This window comes from Amblyomma maculatum, chromosome 1, assembly GCF_055883805.1.
Source record: "Amblyomma maculatum isolate TAMU_Amacu chromosome 1, ASM5588380v1, whole genome shotgun sequence".
In the NCBI taxonomy this organism is placed as follows: domain Eukaryota; kingdom Metazoa; phylum Arthropoda; class Arachnida; order Ixodida; family Ixodidae; genus Amblyomma; species Amblyomma maculatum.
The window spans coordinates 408406570-408420227 of record NC_139344.1 but is presented as its reverse complement, the minus strand read 5'-3'; the positions used below and the strand labels follow the sequence as shown (position 1 = coordinate 408420227).

Sequence of the window (13658 nt, the reverse complement as noted above, 5' to 3'; positions counted from 1 at the left end):
GCAGTTGTCGTTTCCCGCGTGCCAACACATGACGTTTGCAAGCCATGTGCGTGGGTGTGCCCATTCTTTTCCCGAGCTATCTCTCTCCTTCAGCACACGCTACGCATGCGATAAAGCCAGCTCAGTCCATTTTCAGACAGACGTCGGACGCTTTCTCCAGCGTGTGTTGCGAACCTCTGCGTGCGGCGGCGCGGCGGCGGACGTGGCTATGGCGCCTGCGGACGTTAAGAAGCGGCAGCTCTCTCTCTCTTTTTTTAATTTGTTTTTTTAAAAGTCATTTTTTCTTATCGTTGTCTTATCGTTGTCTTCACATCTTACGCGGCGTAGCGTAAGGTATGGCGGCTGCGGACGTTAAGAAGCGGCAGGGCTTTTTTTTTTCTTTTTTTTTCTGGGATGTTTATTTTATTTTATTTTTTTTATCGTTTATCGTTGCATGTATGAATCAGCGAAAGCACGCGGTCAGCTGCTGCTATCATGACGCCCGCCCCAAGCGCGGCGTGATAAATCGAACCAGGCTTGCGCAATCAAGCTATCACGGGCACTCTGCCAAGTTCGCTGCCGGCTACCGGAGGAGCTATAAAAAGATAAACGCACCCCAACGTTATCGCTGCGCAGCATCTTGGCACGCTGCCAATGAGCTGTGGATGAGGCGACTGAAACGGACTGACGCGCGCCATCGACATACAAGCGAAAATGGTCGCGATTTCTGCCGCCGCCGCGACACAGAAACCTTGTTTTGAGCTGCCGCGGTGGCTCGAGCGGCGAGAGGGACGCCGTTCCAACAAGTTTAAAAATTTTCGCTCTGTCGCTGCCGCTCGTCGCTGAGATCGCTCAGTCGCTTGCATGTGAGCGAGCTGGCCTTAACGCATTTTTTTTTTTTAAATTCTCGGGTGCAAAAGTGGAGGGTGGGTACATTATGCGAGTGGGTTGATTACGCGACAAATACGGTACCGTTTTTTCGCATCGTAAGTGCCGTCACAAGCCGATTTCTGTATATCGAATTATCGATATATCGAACTATTTCGCGATCCCCTTCGAGTTCGATATATCGAATTATCGATATATCGAACTATTTCGCGATCCCCTTCGAGTTCGATATATCCGGGTTCGACTGTATATAGCAACATGCTGCATGACTCTGCCAAAAAAAATTAATAATAACACAAGCATCTCAAACCTCTGCACATACTGTGCAGGCAATAGCAAATGTATAATTCTCTTTGTGTGTTTTAGTAGTATTTGTATTAAGGTCCTGCACTCTGCCCGGGCTAAGCTTTGCAAAATAAGGTACATACTAGTATTGTGATTTCAGAAAAAAATATTATATCAACCTTCAATTGGGTAGGTAGGACAGAAAACCCTTTAAGCACTTTCCCTACCTGTGAAGCCTAGACAAAGTCCTGAAGCTCATACTGAGAAAAGCATACCTGCAAGCATATTCTGAGTGGAATAAATTTTTGCTTGATAATACGAACTGATGATCTTAACCTTCCCCTTACTGCCTACCGTATTTATCGAATGCAACGAGTTTTTTTATCATAATTTTTGCCTCTCAAAGTATACCCTTGCGTTTTAATCGAATACTGCGATTCAGTAGGCTAAATCAGTACCGAGGTGCAGCAATATTGAATCCGCCACCACTCGGTTCCGGTTTCTACGGTTCTACGATGTTATGTTGGCAACATGGGTACCAGAAAAGCTAAATCAGTCAAATCCAAAGTCAAAATGTTGCACCTTTTCTCAAGGGCTCAGAATCATGTTGTCCTATTGATTATGCGCTTGTCACATCTTTCGCAGTGGATTAGCGTGGTTACTTCTGTTGTTATCTCATTTCGCACGATGGCAACGTTCTGTGTACAGTACGATGTTCGCCTCGAAACGGCTATTTTGATAGCAGAAGAAATCGGAAATTCTACGACAGCTCGATGGCTAGATGTTACTAATCTACCTTATGTGGATGGCAGATGTAGCGAGAGGTGATTTCTAAACGTGGGCCTGGCCGCAAAGGCTTCCGAATCGTCTGGGAGGACAAGAGTTAAAAAGACTGGATTTTTGAGAACTCAACCTCCGATGACGACGACGAATGAGCGTTCTTGAATAAACTGCAATGGCCATAATGTCTATTAAAGATAATTTTTCAAGTGCTTATCTTGCGTTACATTCGTGGTTTTATTTTTTCCCACTGAGCAGTATGAAAAGCCGCCCCTCACGTTACATTCGCGGTCGCGTTACATTCGAGTAAATAAGGTACTCACTTTCCAAGCGTTAAGATTGCTGTCGCCCCCTCTTTTTTTTTACTTACTTCAATGCTTTACTTACATGCTGCTGCTTCATCTGCAGAGCTCTCTGCAATGCAGAGAATAAAATAAATGTGCAGGGAAAAAATGGCATAGGGCATGTTGACCAACTCATTCTGCCCTGGCCAAAAGCGACATCAAACACCAAAGCAAGGAGTTGCGAAGAGCACTCCTCCTGCTTACCAGGCGTGTCATCAGCACCATCCAGTTGAAATGGGTCATAGGCTTCGTTGCCATCCGACTGGTCCGACATTGAGCTGACCCCGTCATCATCCTGCTCCCGGTCGCCCACCAGCTGGAACACCTGTCCCCAACACCACCATCATTCACCACTACATAGTGTTGCTCCACAAAGGGTACACACAGAGCTCATGCTGTCGCGCAATGTACGTGACAACAGCTGCGCGTAGAGCAGCACAGTTGTACCCGCCAAGCGAATGTGAAGTGAGCACCGAACAAGGGCAAGACATGGCAATGAACAGCCTCCCAGCATACGTGATGGCCGCATTTTCTGCGATTCTAAGCTACAGAGGAGCTAACCTGCGAAAAGACCAAGTATAAGCAAATACTCCCCAAGTCGTCACTTAATCTTAACTTTTCGACAAGCTTTACTCGACCTTAGGCGCAGGAGAACAGAAAAGGCGGCCATCACGCACAGCAGTTAAATATTTGAGCGACTACACCATAAAAATCCGTTTATAATAAGGACTCGCATTAATACAAGGTGTAATTTCGGGATATACAAAACAGAAAGAAAAAGTTTTCATCTGTGTGTAATGCGAGCAAAGAACAGTCAGAAAAAGTATTTACTTTACTTTCGCATCCAACACGAACAGTGCTATGCACCTTCATGTGCTGATGCTGGTTCGCTCCCCTTCTTACAAAAAAAAACTAGGCTGTATAATTCCCTCTGAATTTTCTTTATGTGAATAAAAGGCACTGCACTTTAATATACAATGATTTCAGGTGGATTTGTTCAATACTTAATGAAATAGCCAACCTAGAAAAAAATATAATGGGGTTTTGAAAAGGTTTGGCCGCAATGGTGCAGAAAGATGGCTTCCAGTTATGCAAAGGTTCCATAATATTCGACATAGTGAAGCGATAAAGCATTTTTAATTTTTTTAGAAGAAACCAAAGGCGGCTGAGCACAAAGTCTGAATCAGTCAGCGTAGAACCCAAAACAAAGAACATCAATAGAGAGAGTATGTGGTGTTTTTTGCAAACCAACTACTGTAGACTGTGTCACGCTGTATAAACATGAAAACCGCATCAATCGGCAAAGCACATTTGCCCAAAAGCTGACAAGCTACAAAGCCACCTTATTCCACCACACTTGCCGCACCACACAAACATTATAGAGCTGCCTTCTTGCAACAGCTTTCGGTAGCAAGCGACAAATAGTGCTTGTGAACAAGTTTTAGGCTGTTCGCTGGCTGGGCCAGTTTTCTGGCAACAACACCCCAACCGAAGCAAGTACTTCCAGTGTAACTTCGAGCTTTTTGGACAACTTTCAATGCCCCTGCATGCATCTAGCAGTTCCAGGTCAGGGTCATCAAAGCAACTCCAAACTGTTTGTAGTCGACATACAGCATGCCAATACAATAGGGACTCTTTCTACACTGTGGCCAGACTATGCTCCAGACGAGCTGCTTGAGAATGAGAATTGTCAAGTGCTGGAACACATGAAACCATACAAAAAAACTCAAAATGTGTCCGACAGATGCGTGCATATGTAAGAGCCTCTGCGTGCAAACAGGGGGTGGAAGCAGGCTCTAGCTTTTTGAAGCAGGCATAGGAGCAGCAAAAGTCCAATTTCAGAGCATGTTTGGAGCAATTTACAAGCTTTTTGGTGTACTTTGGAGCAGGCTGACAGCGTTAAATGTGTCTAAGCACACTTTTCTGTTCACAACTAATGTAAGATCTACCGTATAAGCCGTATTACTGGTCGAGCGGGAATATAGGTCGACTCCCTTACCTCAAAGTGAAATATAAAATGAAAACAAAACAAGAAAAAAAAATGGAGAAGCACACATATATATTTGCATTAGCTGTATCCCTGCATTACCGGAGCTATGACCTCACTCCAAACTTCCAAACGATCTCAGCAGCGCCGTTGGAAGACTACTCTTTGCTGCCCGCCACCTCCCAGAGTGTGTCCTCTAGTTCCATCAAGCGTGTTGCTTACGCAGCATTTCCTGAAAGGCTGCGTTTGTGCAAACAGCTAATCTTGTCCGCGGAACCGCACGGTGAACCACTGAACTGTCACTGAGAGAGCGGCCATGATGCCACTTGCTTCGGTGGTCATCACTTTTTCTGGAAACCCACTGTAAACTGCCTCTACATGTCGTTATTCGTTGCTAAAGAGGCATTTTATACTCACATTGGTTGAAGCGCACGTGAAGATAAATGCGCCTAGGGACGGAAAAACGAAATGCCAGCAACTGCAGGATGTCAATACGGTTTTGGCTGTCCGTTCACAAGAATTGAATTATACTGGATTGGATTGGATTGGATTGGTACTGAGGCTTCCCTTTTTTTTACCAGGTGAACCAGAAAAGTCTTAGCCAAGTCAATTCCCTACTGTGACGGAGTCTGTCCCGCTGTGGCGTAACGCCACCAACACTATTTATCTAGTCAGCCTTATCCAGTTCTCAAGGCGTCGTTTGGTTGTCTCTACAAAAGGCACACCACTTGTTGCCAGACTGTGGCTCAACTTCTGCTAAAGACCGCTATATAAGACGAGGGCTGAATTTAGCTTGCTTTTCTTGAGAAAAAATCTCGACCTATACTCCGGTTTATACAGTATTTAATTTAGTTTTCAATACATCAGAAAAAATGGCCAGATTAACCTAACTTTCAATTTATCGAAAGGACTTAAAAAAAAAAAATTCCGAAAACAGTCTGCATTATGGTAATTTTAACTGATGAACAACTGCATGACAGCTGTCTGCACCAGAGAAGAAACCCAACTAAAACCGACAGTTTTTCCCCATTTCGTTCGGCGCTTTGCTTTTGCGCGCACTGCCGGGAAGGTTGGAGGATTGCATCAAAATCGTAAAAAGCCTTTCTGCACTATTCGCAGTGCGACTCATTAGTATTGATGCCTCTACACAAAACAGCACCATCGCTTTTGAGGATGCTTCCCCCCACAGTCAAAGCATGCAGTGCGGTAGAACTATGCATGACCAGATGGGAGCAGAATGTGAGTGCATGCGAGGGACATATATGTATGCGTTAGAGCAGTGTAATGCCATCCAAAACAAAAATAAAACAACAGTGACGCTCCAAACAGCATCCAATGCACGCGCTCAATCACAGCCACGGGATGACATGAAGCAGAAGCAAGTCCAATGCTATGCGATTGAGCTTTATTTTGGAAATAACGAACATTCCTTTTGACCGTCGTCATAACTGCTACATCGCGCACATTAACTGCATGCAGACACAACTGTTACATGCAATTCAGGTTTGGTGAGGCTTATTTCAGTGAATGCTGGCGGCGCGCATCGTGCCTCAATGTGATTTCTTATGCGATATAAAGCCCGCCGATGTCTGATTTAACGAGCGCAAGACGCAATAGTTTTACATGGGCATCGGCTAGGACCACGCTCCTAGATTAGGCTTGCTTCAAGTCCGCAATTTGGCCTCACGCTTTTTTTTTTTTACCCACTGCAGGCTATGGCATACAGTTTTTAGCATGTTTGGTTTGTGGTTTGTGTGATGCATGCTGTAAGAGACACCGTAGTGGAGGGCTCCGGAAATTTCGACCACCTGAGGATCTCTAGCGTGCACTGGAATCGCAGAGTACATGGACCCTCACTTTCAACCTCCAATGAAAAGCGGCCTCCCAAGGCCGGAATTCGATCCCGCATCCTTGAGAACAGTAGTCAAGCACCGTTACCACTGTGCCACCTTGGCATTGTAGTTTTTAGAGCCTAATCAGTGTAAATTCAGAATGATTGTTGTAAGAGCAACTACAGCAGCAAATTCCAGTAGAATCCTCGCTCCTTCCTCCACAAGCCGGACCATTTCAGTGTCTGCAGTGTCTTTCACGGCAGTGATCTAAACCATGAGGAAAGCTAGCAGCGGCTTCACAGCCACCCATCACTCAATCGCGGCAAGATGTAGTGGGGTGCCATATAGCGCTGCACTTATTTTTCCAGAAAGGAGTTGCTTGTAGGCGAGTTGGTTGAACATTATGTTAAAAGAGCGCTGGAACACGGACAGACACGGAACACAGAGTTGTGTGTTTCTCTCTCTCTGTCTGTCTGCCCATGTTCTAGCGCTGTTTTAACATAATGTTCATTTTCAAACGTGCGAGCATACAGCGGATGGGCAATGGTGGCTCTTAACAGCTGTAAGTGCATTCGCCACCTTGAGTGACATGTGCAAGATGCTGCCGTATGAGAATGTCCCAATGTTTTGCCGGCAGTTTAGGCTAATTAGAAACCCGAACTTTCTGAACATTTACGAAGTTAGATCAGCTCGAACAGTAGAACGGAAGCACGGCGCAAATGAAATCGGATAGAATTTAACTATACAACGTTTAGAATATTCGCATGCACCCTCGTATGTTTCTCCTTTTTACGAGGTGCTGAACACTAAGCCTGGCAATGAAGTCCACGTTCAGCCTGTATGCACAGAAAAAAGAATAAGGGAAAGAAATGCCGAGAATAAACTACACTTTGTCAAACCTAAGCCTAAACCTTCTCTTTCACAAGTCCTCTCTCCGTAACATGTATCTACTGAACTGATGGCCCTGTGGTAGAGCATCCGCCTGACATTCAGGAGGTACCAAGTTCGATCCCTGGTGCTACCTGGTACCCACTGATTCGCAATAGGTACTACAAGATTTCACCTGGTGCTCAGCTATACTGATGTGAAATGCTTAGGAAAAGGGTCATCGACCAAAAAGATGTCGATCGCGTGACGTCCCAGAGTCACGTGAAAAACAAGTGTCACGTGATTCAGGATGACTTAAGAAGTAGTAGCGTCGGACCAAAGCCAGGTGACGAAAACGTGCAATGTGATTCGGATGACAGGCAAAAAGCGATGGCGTCGTATCAGAGTCACGTGGCAAAGTATCCATCTAACATCTGCCTCGTATATGCAGGAGACTTGCGGCTCGATGCCCCTGTGTCACCCCACCTGCGACATGTCCTCTGCGTTGTCTTCATCTTCATCAGCCTCGTCCCCGTCAGGGCACGGCAGGCTGCCCAGGATACTGTCTTCCTCACAGGGCTCCCCCTGACTCCAGCCAGAGGCCGCCTGCGCCAATGCCTCTGCGAGTGCCTCGTCCTGGCTGTCCACTGCACCAACCAAGAGAGACTCCAATGCATCATGTGGCATCAATCAACTCATAAGCAGCAGCATCATCATCATCAGCCAAACTATACCCACTGCAGGGTGAAAGCCTCTCCCATTTTCCTCCAAATAACTGGGTCTTGTTCTACCTATGTCCATTTGACCCCTGCAAACTTCTTAACCTCATCCGCCCACCCAACTTTTTGGCGCCTCCTGCTATGCTCTCCTTCCCTTGAATCCAATTAGTTACCTTTAGCGACCAACTCAATCAATCAATTGATCTATCGATCAATTAGTGACACTATAAAAACTCATGCAACAGTTTGCCCCTGCCCTCTCCTTTTTCTAACACAACATGAGGCAGCTACTAGAGCTAAGAGGGGGAAGTAGACCCCTGCTAAAGCTAAAAAGAACTCTCAGGTAAAACAGGCACTGTGGCACTACTTCACTTGGTTGCTTTTCGCTGGTACTCGATGTAAGAAACAAAAAAAAAATCTGCTCAAGACGAAATGTTCTGCTCGTGATTCAGTTATGACACCTGCCATACTTGCATCGCATTTTTAGGAGCAATTCTGCTCAGACAAATTTTCTAGTCCCTTTCACTTATTTTTCAGCAGGTAACAATGTAGAAAAAATAATTATTAATGGGTGGTCTCAAGAGTCAACAACAAAAGAGTCGAGGTCGCGACAGGACACGCTACGAATTTTGCGTCATTCACATGATTCTGCTGCTTCTATTGCGAACATTTTTTAAGACCGCAGTGTCGAAAAGTTCAAAAACAACTTATCAGCTCTCACTTCAGCTCGGATGATGACTCGGGTCAAATACCAGCCTAGAACATCGAGTGACCGAAAGACAGCATACTTTCAATTTCAGCTCCCTCTTCATCTGTTACACCTTCTTGCTCTGCGTTCCCACTGTTTTATTTCTATTCGCTAAGGTTTCAACAACAACAGCTCTGGCATTTGGGGCGGTTTATCCAGAACTTCAAGTTCAAAGTTCTTTCAGCCATGCCAGGTGTGGTTTGAACACCTAGATTTGAGAAAAGAGCTCCTAGAGCAGATTTTCAACTTTGATGGCACACTGGATTTCACTACGCCGCCCTCTCCACAAGCAGGCCACAAAACTTGCCAGCCATAAAGCGTGTATCCAAAAACATAACTGTAAGCTGTGCTATGACCTACGGAAGACCGAGATGACAACGAATGTTTTTAGCAATTTTGCAATGCTATTACGAGGACAGGCCGCCCTCACAATGGACTTTAGCACAAAACATATCAGTCCCTTGGTAATTTGGCTTCACTGCACTTGTTAGTGCAGCTGAGAGACACAACCGCCAAGTGAACTGACCACTGCCTCTGAGCAGCACTAAAGGAAAAAAACTGTTCCGATAGGCGCTGCAAATTTTTGCAAACCAATAAAACGACAGCTTAGCATATGTTTATATTCTAAATTATTTTTACTGCGATGTTTTCATAGGATACTCAAATAGGAGAGAGCAGACATTCGAAATTTAGAATGTGAATTGAATACCTTATTTACACAGCTGTGAATCGACCTCCTTTATAAAATTTGAAAATTCAAAGTGGAGGGCATGGCAATTGCATGCACTAGAAGATTTTTTTCATGTTATGTATAGCACTGAAAAGAGTACAGACACCTAATTTTAGCCACGTTTTTCCTGTCAGTGATACGCGTAACATTACTTCATGCTGATTACCATATAGTTTCTGTCTACAAACGCTAAATCATTTATAATCTAATTTCATATTCTCAGTAGTTTCAGCTTTAGTTTCAACAGCAGAGTGATGACTATAGCAGCAATGTGGAGTTTTAATTATCTGAGGGACAAAAATACTGATACAACCGTTGCTGCTTCTCTTGTGATTCCTGTTCTTGAGGCAAGTTGGCTTTAGCGTTGTGGTGAATTAAAATGGTAAAGGAGCAATTATACCGCAAACTTTGCACCCCTTTGCACCCCTCAAATGACTTAGACTCCACTTTGACATCACAACCCTTGCTCAATTGTTGAAGCCGGAACAGATGAGAAAAGAAATGCGATTATAAATTATTTAGTGGTCTTGAGCAAATAGGCGATGGTGATGGTGACTCTGTATAGAAGTAGTAATGTCCTACACATCTTCAAAAAGAATAAAACACAAAACAAAAATTAGGTGTCTATACAGTGAAAGCTCGTTAATTCACAGCTCGTTAATTCGAAATTTTGGATAATTCGAAATAGTCATCGTGGTCCGGTCCGCAGTGCATAGAAGTCTATGCGCGTAACAGCTCGTTAATTCACTCAAAAATTGGCGCCGCCACCCATAATTCGAACTGCGCGCCGCCAAGCGGCGCTGTTAAAAACCATCGTTGGAAGCTTTCACGGCAGAACGATAGATGGCACAACCATCGGGGCGCCGCTAGGGTGCTGGAACAAGTACTAAACAGTCTTTCCTGCCGCGACTCCTTCGAGGAACGACGTTTTAGTGTTATCGACCACGGTTTCGTGTTGAATTTCGTGAGCCCTCGTTTTGCACGCTGCTTGTTGTGAGCTTGTGTCCGCGAGATGTGTTCGCGTGGGAAATACTGTGCCAAGACGGTGAAGGAGAAAGTGGCTATTTTACGCGAGGTGGATGAACGGAAGGCCAGCAAAGTGGAAATCGCGAAAAAGCACGGGATTCCACCAAGCACGTTGTCGACGTACGTCCGAAATAGGAAGGCCATCGAGGATGCCTATGAAGCCGAAGATTTCGCCAGCAACAGAAAAAGGCTTCGGTTAGCCAAGTATCCGGAAATTGAGACCGCTGTGATCACGTGGGTGAAAGAAATGAGAAGCGCTGACATTCCACTGAGCGGCCCAATTATCATGGCGAAGGCGGCCGATTTCGCCCTGCGCTTGAATGTGGAAGATTTTGTCGCCTCCGAAGGATGGTTTCACCGCTTTAGAGACAGACATAATCTTGTCTTCCGGGTGTTGTCTGGAGAAGCCAAAGAAGTGGATGCAGAAACTTGTGCCACGTGGCGAAGCGGTGCTCTGCAGCAGTACTTAGAAAGCTACTCGGCACATGATATATTCAATGCTGATGAGACGGCTTTGTTTTATAAGCTCCAGCCCGACAGAACAGTAACATTTAAAGGGGACAGCTGCGCTGGCGGCAAGCGAAGCAAAGAGCAGATTACTGTTCTGGTCGCCGCTAATATGACCGGGACGGAGAAGGTCCCTCTTTTTGTTGTCGGCAAGGCACATAAGCCTAGATGTTTCAAGAATATTAGGACGCTGCCGACGGAATACTCCGCCAACAGCAAGGCGTGGATGACGGGCGAATTGTTTAAAAAATGGCTCTTGAAATTCGATCGGAGGATGGAGCTAGGGAAGCGTCAAGTTCTCCTCATTGTGGATAACTGCTCGGCACACAAAGTCGACGCCGAGCTGAAAGCCACAAGGCTCGTCTTTTTGCCCGCCAACACGACTGCGGCCTTGCAGCCGATGGATCAGGGGGTGATCAGAAACATCAAATGTTTCTATAGGCGCCACATGATCGAGCGCATGACTTTGTGCACTGGAAACCAGAAGACCAGCACCATCACATTGCTCACAGCAACGCACATGTTGGTGCGTGCATGGGAGCAGGTCACGCCGTCCACAATTGCAAACTGCTTCCACCACTGTGGCTTTGCTGCCGGAAGTATGAAAGAAAGTGGCGACGATGGGAGTCCGGAGCCTCTGCCTGCGGCTGTGCGTGCTGTGCTGCAGGACGTCAGTTTTGATGATTACGTTGGAGTAGACAGCGATGCAGCAGTGTGCGGTGCCCTAAGTGATGAGGACATTGTCGCTGAAATTGTTGGGGAGCAGTCTGTCCCAGAAGAGGCAGAAGACGACGACGAGGAGCAAGAGCCCGTGCGTCCATCCGCGGCAGAAGTTATGGGAGCGCTGAATGTCGCGCGCCTTTTCTTCAGCTTTGAAGAGGGGGAAGAAGACTCCCTGCGTCGCATTCGCATGCTAGAAGACCGAGTGAGTACGGTAGCCCTCAGAGAGAAGAAGCAGAAGATGATAACAGACTTTTTTGTTAAATAAATGTTTTTCGTGCCCTCCGGGCATCAAACGCCTTCATTTTTGCTCACTTTCATTAGTTCGAATTTTGGTTAATTCGAACTGGCCTGGCGGCCCCGTGGAATTTGAATTAACGAGCTTTTACTGTACTCCATTAACTAAATTTTATTCATGTGGATGAAAGGGTATTGTAAATTGCTGCATTTTGATACAAAATAACACTAGGGATGTTTAAGCAATGTATTTATAAAAATTATATAGTTGTTTTCCAAAACCCCTCGAGTCACCTAATTTCCAAACAGTTAAAGAGGTGCAGACGAGAGTGGTGAACTTTATTATGTTTAGGTATAAAGCAATGAAACTTTGTATGCTCATTGCGACCGGCATCAAATAAATAAATGAATACAAAATTTCATTACACTGTCCAAAGTATTTTCAATTATATAAATTCGGTATGCTTGTTGTATGCAAAGCAAAACATAATAGTCAGCAGCCAAGCTAAAGTTTTACCCAAACGAATAGCTGATGCAATGACATTCCAAAAAAATACAATGCCTTCCTGCGAACAAAAATTCCTGGTTGTCAAATATTGTATTTACTTGTGTAATGAACGCACTCGCATAATGAACCCACCACCAACTTAAGTAGTAATTTTTTTCCCGCGTAATAAAGGGACCCACAACTTTCATCCCTTGCTGCCCCGCGAACAGCAGCGCTGTAGCTTTCCCACTCTAGTTGATTCGTCTGTTGTCATGGCAACAAAAGCAGCAGCCGCACGGCGCCTCTTGTCCTAGCGCTCTTTTCCTATAATGCTGCCTCCCTCCTGGCCGCTTCCCACCAATACGAAACTTTCAGAAGCCAGCGGCAACCAGCAGCACCAAAACGGGCGTGCGGAGACAGCCAATCAAAACAAAGCCAGACAGTGGCGCAGCCCTAGCCCTAATTTTTTACGGCAGCCATTACCGCTCAGTGACAACATTGTCAGCTGTTACGACTTGCTCGTTTTTTTTTATGTCTTTTGCGTTTGTGTGTTTTGTGTATTGCATTTTGCTGTGGGCGATGGGTCGCAATGTCAGTTACACGGCCGGCTTGAAGTTACAGGCTGTACAGCATGCAATTGAGCCTCTGAATCGTGCAGCCGGTAAGCATTTCGGAATAGATGAAGTCTGCAGCAGCGCGGCAAGCTGCGCGCTACGAATTGGGAGCGGAGTGCCTTTAGCGGACCAAAGATGGGAAAGTTTCCTGGTGTGGAAGAAGAAGTCCTAGTTCTGCAGCCCCTTGATGTTTGTGTGAATAAGCCGTTTAAAGACAGTGTGCGCCGCTTGTACATAGACTGGATGGCCCAGGGAAAGCACACTCTGACGCCGACCAGCAAGATTAAGAGCCATCCGTCGAGCTGGTATGCTCCTGTATATTGGATGCATGGCGCTTGCAGCCAGCTGACCTGATCTCAAAGAGCTTCAAAAGACTGGAATTGTAAATACGCTGGATGGCAGTGAGGATGACCAGCTGTGGGAGCATGATGTGGAAGTGGTCAGTGATCTGGATGACAGGTCTAGCTATTCTGATGAAGAGTGAAGCACAGAGAAAAGAAGGTGAGTGAAGTGTAATAAAAAAAAATTGTTTGCATATAGTGCACACGTAATTAACTGCGAAAGGTAAGCTGTCTAATGCATTTTTTTTTTTTTCGCATTACCACATTTCTTGCTCATCCCGATTTTGTAAAATGTTGTCATTTGTAAGATTTTGTAAAATTTACCCAGCATAATAAACGCATCCCCTTATTCTGCTTCGGTTTTTCGAAAAAAAAAAACGTGATTTTTCGTTACACGAGCAAATACGGTGGTATTTGCCCGGATTTGAATATGCTCCTGACAGTAAAAGTACAGCACACATAAAATAGAACCGCTAACATTACTCGCAAAGTATTTGCAATGTAAAATAGCCTCGTGACCCTGGTGCTTAGCCAGGAAAGCAAGCACCCTTTTGCAAGAAGAACAGG

The 13658-nt window shown here is 45.4% G+C and overlaps 1 protein-coding gene across 1 annotated transcript in view; it reads right to left on the bottom strand.

Moving 5' to 3' along the window:
- Positions 1-13658, bottom strand: part of PolZ1 (DNA polymerase zeta catalytic subunit) — a 138034-nt gene that overhangs the window by 89384 nt on the left and 34992 nt on the right. The window contains exons 12-13 of the mRNA XM_084596365.1: positions 7449-7609; positions 2481-2601 (exon numbers count right to left, since the gene is read on the bottom strand). Coding sequence (XP_084452491.1) covers positions 2481-2601; positions 7449-7609 — 282 coding nt within the window. The remainder of the gene's footprint in view (positions 1-2480; positions 2602-7448; positions 7610-13658) is intronic.